This window comes from Cololabis saira, chromosome 5 (assembly GCF_033807715.1).
Source record: "Cololabis saira isolate AMF1-May2022 chromosome 5, fColSai1.1, whole genome shotgun sequence".
NCBI lineage: Eukaryota > Metazoa > Chordata > Actinopteri > Beloniformes > Belonidae > Cololabis > Cololabis saira.
The window spans coordinates 3,340,578-3,351,631 of record NC_084591.1 but is presented as its reverse complement, the minus strand read 5'-3'; the positions used below and the strand labels follow the sequence as shown (position 1 = coordinate 3,351,631).

At 40.0% G+C, this 11,054-nt stretch overlaps 1 protein-coding gene and 1 non-coding gene across 2 annotated transcripts; both read left to right on the top strand.

Annotated features, from left to right (window-relative positions):
- Positions 1-302: 302 nt before the first annotated feature.
- On the top strand, positions 303-6,207 carry rpl27a (ribosomal protein L27a). Its single transcript, XM_061720802.1, has 4 exons — positions 303-458; positions 2,331-2,406; positions 4,579-4,753; positions 6,039-6,207. The coding sequence occupies exons 1-4, from the start codon at positions 326-328 to the stop codon at positions 6,165-6,167; spliced, it is 513 nt and encodes a 170-aa protein (XP_061576786.1). The 5' UTR covers positions 303-325; the 3' UTR covers positions 6,168-6,207.
- LOC133444952 (small nucleolar RNA SNORA3/SNORA45 family) lies at positions 4,384-4,512 on the top strand. Its single transcript, XR_009782770.1, has one exon. It is a non-coding gene; the product is annotated as a small nucleolar RNA SNORA3/SNORA45 family (small nucleolar RNA).
- Positions 6,208-11,054: the final 4,847 nt, after the last annotated feature.

The following is an 11,054-nucleotide window of genomic DNA, read 5'->3' as shown; positions in this document are numbered from 1 at the left end:
GATTGAGGTTGGGGCTACATCAGAACTTATTGGTAGTAGGGAAACATCTAAGTGGGTTGTGTGAGTGTGGGAGGCCGGAAACAGTTCAACTGATGGAATGCAGAAAGTATTCTGCTGAAAGGAGTGTTTTATTTAGAACTCTGTCAGATCTAGGTTTGTTTTGTTTTTCTGTTAAAATATTACTCGGCCAACATGAGGACCACCTTCTGATAGCAGGGGCAATCATACGTTTTCTGCACGCCACTGGGCTTTACTCGAGGATTTAAGAGACCATTGTGAACTAACTCTGGTCCAAACTACCAGAGGAGGGCAGTAATACGCCTGGATGCGTCAAAACTGCCGGAAATACAAAAGAAGAAGACCATGTTTATCGATTGTTGTTTTTTTTTTTCAGCCCACCAAGAAGACGAAGACCAGGAAGCTCCGCGGACACGTGAGCCACGGACACGGTCGTATCGGTGAGTCCTGAATATTTATAGTCTTATTTTAACTAAATGTTTGTTTAAACTGGGGAAATATGCAGAGGTGACAAAAGTATTCATCCATTACTCAGGTACAAGTATAGATACTAGAGTTTAAAAATACTCCTGTTGAAGTATCAACTCAAGTTTTTTACTCAAGTAAAAGTATAAAAGTACTGGTTTCAAAACTACTTAAAGTATAAAAGTAAAAGTAATGTAAGGGGAGAAAGCCATTAAGGACAAAAGCCATTGAAAATGAATGTATCTTAGTATAATGTAAATATATTAAAGAAGCATATATGTGTACTATTGAGCATTAACATGTGTTTCAGAGAGCAGGAGATATGATGACTAGTTGCCTATAAGTATTTTAACAGAGTAAGGAGTAAAAGTAAAAAGTAGTCTGAAAAATAATTACTCCAGTGAAGTATAGATAACCAAGATTTCTACTTGAGTAAGGTAATGAAGTATTTGTACTTTGTTACTTGACACCTCTGGAAATATGATTAAGTTTGCAGACATTTTACGTGTTTATAAAATCCTTCATGGTCTGCCCCCCCCCCCCCCCTGCACATAGAAAAAGGGCCTTTATTCCTTCTCTAAACACACAAAACAGTGGTTACTTGATAATCAAACATGCTGTTATAATCTGGTATAGGCATCAGGATATTGTTTTTACTACATGTTTGTGCTTTTGTGTGAGCTAATGTGTTTGTTATAGTTCTTCTTTTATATTGTTGCTATGTCATGGTTTTACTAATTGTTTGTACTCTGTGTTTTAGTGTGTTCTCTTTCAATGTTTTTTTATATATATCAGGGGTGTCCAAAGTCGGTCCTCGAGGGCCGGTGTCCTGCATGTTTTAGTTGTCTCCTTGCATCAACACACCTGATTCTAATTAACAGTCGTCACCAACTTGTCATCAAAGTCCGGATAGTTCTGTTGATGACCAAGCTCCTTGTATCACGGCAGGGGTAGGCAACCCTGGTCCTCGAGTGCCAATGTCCTGCATGTCTCCAAAAACGATCATTTCTGAAAACTCCGGCCAAAGTGGAGATTTTCGAACGTTTTCACGTTTGCGTCTAAACAGAGGAAAACGGGGGAAACTGAGATTTAGGCTCAGAGAGTCACAGAAACGTCACCAGCGTCATGTGTGCGACCTGTGTTTACAATTAGTTTGGCCACCGTCAATATTTTCTTGTATTTTATATTCTAAAGTCACACTTAAAAGTAACTCCACTTCTCTGTCACTCCAAACGAAAGACTCGTTCAGTCTTGGAAGTAACTGGAAGTCAAGGCTGATTTATGGTTCCGCGTTACACCAACGCAGAGCCTACGGCGTAGGGTACGCGGCGACGCGCTCTGTACTGCCCCCTGCAGGTTTGGATGCTCATAGCACCGTAACAGCGTTTTCATGTGGGTTCGTGTAAACAAGGATATTTTTGAAAACGTCGAGGGGGAAATGTCCGTTTTTGTAAATACCCGGCTCTGTGGAAACGTGGCCTTAGATGTTTCCCTGCTTTAACACACCTGATTCTAATTAATCATCAGCTTGTCATCCAGGGCAGCACAATTCTGTTGATGACACAGGTACTTTTATCACGGTGTGCTGAAGCAGGGTAACATCTAAGACATGCAGGACACCGGCCCTCGAGGACCGACTTTGGACACCCCTGATATATACCACCAACCTGCCAGGGACTGTAGATGTAAATTAGCCTGTATGGCTAAATCTGGCACATTTACATGATGGAATCCAGTGCTCGTGTTAATGAATGTGCGTTGTCCTTTTTTAAATAAGTAACTGAAAGACCTGAAAGTTCAGCCTGGAGTCCAGACCTGGAACCTTTAACACTTCCTCTCCTCCCCAGGCAAACACAGGAAGCATCCTGGAGGTCGTGGTAATGCCGGAGGTCTGCATCACCACAGGATCAACTTCGATAAATAGTAAGTGCCGAAGCCGAGCAGCAGAACCGGTTCCTGTGAACCCGACTCAGACCTGGTCTTGGATGGGGACGCCTTTTTAAAGGAATAGAGAACTTATTCCTGGTCTTCAGGACCCGCGGCCCCTCCATCAAAGCCCCGTTTGGAGTCGGTTACCATGGTAACAGGCCCAGAAACCCCAGTCCTCCTCATTTCAGGTTCAGCGTACCCGGTTTAGTCCAAACCTGCTTTCTGGGGCTGAAATGGCTCCAATTTCAGTCCCGTTGTGTGTTTTAGATGCAACTTAAACCGCTTAAAAGTTCTCCGTCTGTTGTGTAAACGCTGGCGGTCAGCTGCTTCCGTCCCCTGCTGGTTTCTTGATGCTGCTGGACTTTTGGTCCTCAACTGTCCTCATCCAGATGTTTTAACCTGTAATCTCCTCAGATCCTGGTGCCGTTAGAAATTAAATATGAACAAAACGTGATGTATGTGTTTACACCGGGTGTTGGGAGGTTAAATCCATGATAGTGCTGGGGGTAAATGATTCATGGGGCGATTATTTTATCAATTAGTCAACTAATCTAATGAGTAATTTGGTGATTATTTTTCTGTTCGATTAATAAAAACCAGATTGTATCAAATATTTAAAAAAAATCATTAATATAGTTTATTAAACAGTTTTGAACAGCAAAATAAAAATATTGAATAAAATTACACAAAATAAAAGGCCCAGCTTGTTTATTACAGTTGAACTTAAATCTATCCGGTACAAAATCACAAAAGATTTAGAAAGGTACTTCATGTTATCCAAATGTGTTAAAAATAACAAATGAGGGCACGGTTTCACACTAAATTACATATTTTTATTACATTAAAAAGTCACAAAAGTGATTTCTATGGCAAATAGAAATTTAAAAAAAAAGTTTTCGTTAGGAATAATTTTCTGATGGCAGTGTTGGAGTGCAAATGTAGGAGCTGATGCATAATTTGATCATGTAACATTCATTTTAAAGAGCTCCAACAATCATTTATTTTACTGGTTGAGTCTTATTTATTTGGGATGTCTGAAGAATAAGTACATGATGCTTTGAGACTACGTCCTGAATAGTGATGCACCGATTGTTCGGTAACCGAAATTGTTTGGCCGAAAATGGCAAAAAAAACACTTTCGGTGTTCGGTGGGAAAAAACGAACAATTAATAACGGCGTTGTAATATAAGGAAATAGACCTACCGCTCCGTAACTGTTGCACCACAAACATAAATCGTTGGCCAACCAAAAACTAACCACATAAGAATTTTACCAACATTCACCAGCAGGTGGAACCAAAACAACATAAATCAATCTATTCCAGGTTTAGATGAGGAAATCAAACGTGGAAGAGCGTGGAGTGAAATGGTGCAAACATGTCAGCAGTGTGGAAGTATTTTAGAGTGGCAAAGAATAATACAAGAATGGCTGTTTGCAATGAATGTTCTGCTCAAATATCTAGAGGGGAAACATCTGCAAAGTCTTTCAGCTACAAGTTTGATTTATCATTTGAAACGATAAAAAACCCTGAGCGCTTTAATGCATTTTTATTGTTTTAAGGCCTATGTTACAATGTTCAGTCAGTTAAGCCTAACGTAAGCTCAAAGATGGCCAAAACATTTATTTTGCTAATTTATTTATTTATTTTAAGTTATTGTTCTTTGCTGGTATAATGTCTGCTGGAATATTTAAGAAATGCTGGGAAATTAAAAAATGTTCAGTTTTTTATGTTCAACAAATGTTTTCTACCTTGTAATTTTGTAAAAGATTTTTTTCTTTTAAAAGCATGCCTAAATCAAATTTATTTGATTTATGAAATGGTGAAAAAATGGGCAAAATAAATGAAAAACTGCAAAGAACCATGTTCGGTATTGTTCGGTATTTGGCCAAGTGTTTATTATTTTCGGTTTCGGCCACAAATTTTCATTTCGGTGCATCACTAGTTTAGTGTGTGTGTGTGTGTGTGTGTGTCCAGAGACTAGAGTCTCACCCCGACCCCCCCCTGGTCCTGGTGTGCTAAAGTTCTCTCAGATCAAAGATCCTGGTCCTGTTCCCCGGCTGGACCTTGTGGTCCAGCCGCCCACTGCGTCAGTCACAGACCCTGAATCTGAGTTTCTGAGGACGAGTCGTCGTCTCCAGCCGCTCTAACGCCTCTGTCTCCCCCAGTCACCCCGGGTACTTTGGGAAGGTGGGCATGAGACACTACCACCTGAAGAGGAACACCACCCACTGCCCCACCATCAACCTGGACAAGCTGTGGACGCTGGTGAGCGAGCAGACCCGGCTGAACTACGGCAAGAAGCCCGAGGGCCCGGCGCCCATCATCGACGCCGTGCGCGCCGTAAGTACCGCCCGCAGAAACAGAGATCTGCATCTGACGGGATTAACTAAAGAGTCAATTGATTTATATATGATTTAAAACCAGTTTATTATTAATAATAAGAATAAATTGTTGGGGTTAGAGAAATATTTATACTGAAAGCATTTAAAAACCCACTTTAGTATTTTTCTGTTTCTAAACTGGATAAAAGTGTTTTTGTAGGGTTGCATTAACAGGGTTTCCGCAGGGTTTTAAAAAGTATTAAAAAGTGATGCATGAAAATTGCCAAATTTAAGGCCATTAAAAGTGTTAAATTCACTGTCGGAGGTATTTTTTTTAAATTTGTATTTTTTACCTTTTACATTTTAAGCAGTCTATTTTATTGCCATTCACAAAGTGAAATAAATGTGAAACATCTGGTCAACATCAATGAGTCTATAAATCTGTTCTGTATAGTGTTCTATAGGTCAAAATCTGTATTAATGTTAAAAGGTCTGTGATTAACACTTAATGTTGTGACAGTTTTAAAAAAAAAATCTGAAGGTAGTGAAAAAGGTATTAAATTGGTATTAAATTTGATATAAGGATTGCTGTATAAACCCTGATTAAGGGCCTCTTTAAAATCAGATTAACTTTATTTACCCTCAAATAACTTGTTTTTGTCCCTGAAATGGGAAAATAATGAATGTGAATTAAAGAACATCTGCCACTATTGTGAATATAAATGCAGATAATGTAAAAGGAGCAGAATGTACAAAAATATAAGAGCGGCGATAAGTTAAATAAATGAAACTTGACAAAAATTGAAGTTATTGGGAAAAATAAAGAGATTTGAAATAAAATTAATGAAAGTTATATTGCAAATCAACCAGGAAATTAAGTTCAAAATACAAATAAACACAAATTTGGATAAATCCAAGAAAATGAACGAGAGGGGCGGTATAAACATCTTGAATAAGATCACAGAGAATAATATTTAAGCTGTAGGATGAATGGAAAAATGTAATTAATTTCTCTTCCTCACATTTAAGTAGGGGAAAATGAAATAAAATGTTTATTTTAGGGGTTCGGTTTGTAAAAATAAAAGTTGCCACAGACAGTAACAAACATACGAACCAAACCAAATTAATAAAGATCAGCAAATAAAGTAAAAAAAGACCATGAACTTGTTACCTGACTGAATATTTTTACTTTTACTAAGTGATATGTTATATCTGCTCCTTTACTGTGTTCTCTGTAGTTTAAACTTGATATGTTTCTGTTGATCTGCTGAAATCAAGCCTGCAACTGTTCTCTGCTCCTCCAGGGATACTACAAAGTTCTGGGGAAGGGCAAACTGCCCAAGCAGCCCGTCATCGTCAAGGCCAAGTTCTTCAGCCGGCAGGCCGAGGAGAAGATCAAGGCGGTGGGCGGCGCCTGCGTGCTCATGGCCTGATGCTCCTGCAAATTTTGGAAAATAAACTGTGTAAATGGTGCTGCTCTTGTCACGCCTGGTTTTTAAGCAAAGCTTTCCGTCAAAGTTTCTGTTTTTAAAGAAGAAAAGCAGGTTTTAATGGCAGTGAAGCTGTTCGCTGTTGAATTTGGTTCCAGAGACAAAACATTTTATTTTCACACAACATAAAGAACCTCTTCGTACATTACACAGCCAAGTAGAATAAAAGTAGTGAGCATAAAATCACTAACTGAAATCCCAGAGAATAAGAGAATTGTCTTTGTAGCTGCTTAAACAAATACGATGAGGTTTTATCGTATTTGAAAGCTATGAGATCCAGAGGTCTGGTTGAGGATTATTTTGGAGGGTCAGTTGCTTTTTGAGCGATTTCTTTCCAGTTTCATAATGTCAAATTCAGGATTTTTATTTATTTATTCTCCCAAAGTTGCAAAATTGAGTATTAGTGAGTAATTTGTATTAGTTAAGTAAAGTTAAGGGGACACTTTCGTTTTTTTAAGGGATTTTTCTTCCTAGCCTTTACTGTGTATATCCTGGGGGGTTAAAAGAGACGGACTCTAGGGGCTCTTGATTGAGAGAGGCCCCAGAGATTAGAGAGAGATTAGACAGAAGAAATGACACTTAAGTTATTAACTGGCATAATCACAAATGTTTTCTTTTCAATGTCCTGTTAAAAATAACTAGGATTTATCATCGCCTGCAGCCCCCCCCCCCATCTAATGGTTCAGTCCGACTGGATCACGTAGCGCCCCGGCGGTTTGTCCCAGACATTCACTAGTGATGATCAATACCACTGACTTCGGCCCAATCTCAATACTCCCCCTACTTTTCTTCACTCGCCCTTCTTTTCTTCCCTAACCCCTAAAAAAGAAGGGGGAGATTTTAGGGCACTTGAGATCTAGGGCACTTGGCCCAGGTGCCTGTCCCATTTCTCGTCCTCGTTTTCATCCCTAACCTGATCAGGAAGCTGAGAGCCAAAAGCTGTTTTAATTTCAGCTGTAGCGTTGTTAATATGGCACTTTATTAAGTTTTAATATTTTTTCAGGCATAAAGGTAACCTTAAGATCCCCTACCTGGGCTCAGTTTATCCAAATAACGCCTGTTAAGAAATTTGACCCGATGTTTTCGGAGATGAGAAGAGCCGCAGCCTCAGCTCACAGCCCGAGAAGAGACGTGTCCGCCGGGAGATAAACTCTCTCTGGGACGCAGCTCTGTTGAGAATTACGCTGGCTGAAATAAATCATTTAGGAAGATGTTGGTTTAATAGAAGAAATCTAACAGTTGTAGCTACGCCTAGAGATTTCTGTCTGCCGGCTCCGGAGTTTGGGTCCGCGTTAAATAGACGCAGCCTATGGCGTAGCTTACGTAACCTACGGCGTCATATTCCAGCGCGATTTTAGCGAACAACGGACAAAAAAGGGATTATGTACATTCACTGAGTGAATATTATGAAAGTAAGATACTGGTTTGCGCCGAGAAATGTAATCAAAACGCATTTTTATGCAGAAACTAACTCAAAATATTGATTTTATTCCCCAAAAAATAAGAAATGTCCGCCATGTTTTTTTTTCTTTTGGTTCAGTCCGCAAATGACGACGAAAAGCATTCTGGGAAATTTTCATACCCCCTCGCTCGCCAAGTGAGCATCTGAAATCCCTCGATCCGTAGGGGCTATTCTCAGCCCCTAGCCCTCGTTATGCCCCCTCCCCCTTGGTGAAAAGAGGAATTGGGACACCACTACCTTCACAGGAACGCGCAAAAGTTAGGGTTAGTGAAGAAAACGAGGGCGAGGGGGAGTATTGGGACGCAGCCTTCCTTTACAATCCGATATTGATTAAAATTCAGGCTGGAATTGGCGCCTCCAATACATTGTGCAAATACACCTAATGTCCCCAGTAAATCTAAAACAAATTGTGTGTTTTAGATAGTTTAAAGGGGACCTATTATGAAAAACACGTATTTTTTTCTTGTTTTAACATATATAAAGTGGTCTCCCCTCACCCTGCCAGCACAGGGGAGATGAAATCCCATGAATTTCTGCAAGGTCTGTGACCCCCGCCCGGCAGAATCCCCCAGTGTCACGTGACTTTTTTTGAGCCGTTTGCAATCCAAAGGTTTCCAAAGGTTCAGCCTCCGCTGCTGAAACCACGCCCACAACCAGCTCTCTACAGGCTGGAGCTCCGCCATTGTTTAGAAGCGGTGGCTGTTTGAACAGCGAGGGAGAGTAGAAATGAGATTTTGCATCAACATTTACCCTCAAAGGATCAGTTCCCACAGCACGGACCCGGCAACTGCACACGAGTCAGCGGTAAGGCAAGGCAAGGCAAGGCAAGGCACATTTATTTATATAGCACAATTCAACACAAGGTAATTCAAAGTGCTTTACATTGACATTAAAAGCGGCAAGACATAACAAATAGGTAAGAATGAGAAAATAAGTAAAATAATAAAAAGAAAAATAAGGGCAGTAGAATACAGCAGGTAAGTTTAATTTGAAGGAGCTTGAGGCAGGATTGTGGCAAGAATTATAAAAAAAAAAACGTATACATTTTAAGTTTTCTAGTAATGTCAGATGAAGCGTTCCAAACCCAAAAGAATGATTCCTCTAGTGTATCTCTCCGTTGCCTTGAACAGACTGTGTGCTGCAAAATGTGCTGCAATTCGGGCCCAAATTTCCCGCGCTGTCCTGTGGATGTGACGTCACATGACGCTGCATGCACGTTCTCCCCGTTCTCCCGTGCCGGCTTCACTGTTGGCTGCAGTACCCCCGACGGCCGTCGTGGTGAAGGGTGGCGCTAGAGAGTCTCATTTCTTAAAGGGAGCCTCATGCTCCTTTAGAATCAGAATCAGAATCATCTTTATTGGCCAGGTTCGAACATTGTCCAACAAGGAATTTGACTGAGAAGAATGTTATGATCAACTGTGTCGAATGCAGCACTCAGATCCAATAATACCAGAACAGAGGGTTTGCCTGCATCATTATTCAGATGAATATCATTTAGGACTTTGATGAGTACAGTCTCAGTGCTGTGGTGTGGCCGAAATCCAGACTGAAATACATTAAAGAGGTTGTTTTGCATCATAAAAGCATGGATTTGCTGGAAAACGACCTTTTCAATGATTTTCCCTAAAAATGACAGATTTGATATTGGCCTATAGTTACCTATAGCTATAGTGTTGTAGCATCCAGATTAGATTTTTTTAGAAGAGGTTTTATTACTGCAGTTTTCAACGCCTGGGGAAACTGGCCTGTTTGAAGAGAAGTATTTATTATCTGCAATACATCCGGCGCTATGCAGTTAAAAACTGTTTTAAAAAAGTTTGAAGGCAGAATATCAAGACAGCATGTTGTGGGCTTTGATTTTGAAACTGTTTCCGTTAGGGTTTTGTAATTTAAAACACTGAACTGTCCCAGCTTTACTAAAGGATAGGAAGGCCAGAGTGTTATCATTCCTGAGCTGGAGCTGCACATTGCTTGTCTTATCTGTAATATTTTGTTTGTGAAAAAGTCAGCAAAGTCATTACAGGTCTTTTTTGACATCAGTTCAGGGGGGATTGAGGCTGCAGGGTTTGTCAGTCTTTCTACCACAGAAAACAATGCGCGAGTATTATTACTGTTTCTATCGATAATCTCTGAAAAATACGATTGCCTTGCATTCTTCAGTTTCTGGTTATAGTTGCGAAGACTCTCTTTATAAATGTTGTAATATACCTGAAGTTTGTTTTTTCGCCACCTGCGTTCTGCTTGTCTACATTTCCTTCTCTGTGCTTTAACCAGTGTGGCGTTTCTCCAGGGTGACTTTTTCCTCCCGGACAGAACTTTGGTCTTAATTGGGGCGATAGAATCAATAACAGTCATAACATTGGAACTGAAACTGTTAACAAGGTCATCAACTAGAACTGAGGGAAGGGTTGGTGATGGTGTAAAACCTTGGGTGAATAATGCACAGGTGTTATCATTTATATAACGCTTTCTGATTACCTCTGCTTCACCTTTTATAGGATTGGCAACATTGGTCATTTTAAACAAAACACAGTAGTGATCAGACAGAGCAACATCGTTCACCACAACCTCTGAGATATTAAGACCCTTGGAAATAATTAAATCTAAAACATGTCCTCGGTTATGCGTTGAATCTTTGACATGCTGGGAAAGCCCAAAATTATCCAGAATATTTAAAAGTTCCTTAGCACACCCATCTTTGGGATTATCAACATGAATGTTAAAATCACCCACTAAAACAACACAATCAAAATCCATGCACATAATTGACAGTAGTTTGGCAAACTCATCAACAAACCTTGCATCATATTTGGGGGGTCTGTAGATGGTCACTAAGATTGCTCGACAGGGGGATTTTAACTGAATGGCAACATATTCAAAGGAATCAAATTGACCATAAGACACTTTCTTACATTGAAAGCTGTCCTTGAACAGAGAGGCAACTCCGCCTCCTCTCCTGTGTATTCTTGCTTCACTAAAGAAACTAAAATTCTGCGGCGTTGACTCAATAAGAACTGCTGCACTATTATCCTGACTTAACCAATTTCAGTTAAAAACATAAAATCAAGGTTGTGCTCGTTAATAAAATCATTGATTAAGAAAGATTTGCCAACCAGAGACCTGATATTTAAAAGGGCTAAATGTACATGTAAATCCTTAACAGGAGACACTTGTGAGATTCGAGGATGACATGCTATACTCAACAGATTAGCAGATTTAACTGAACTTTTTTCATTTCTCACCAGTTTGATACGTTTTCTGTTACCTATCATCACAGGGATAGAGAAAGCTGATTTAACTCCATGGGGCCCAGACTTTTCCTGGGACAGAACAATGTTAACATTGACATCACAGCCTGGACCCGGCCC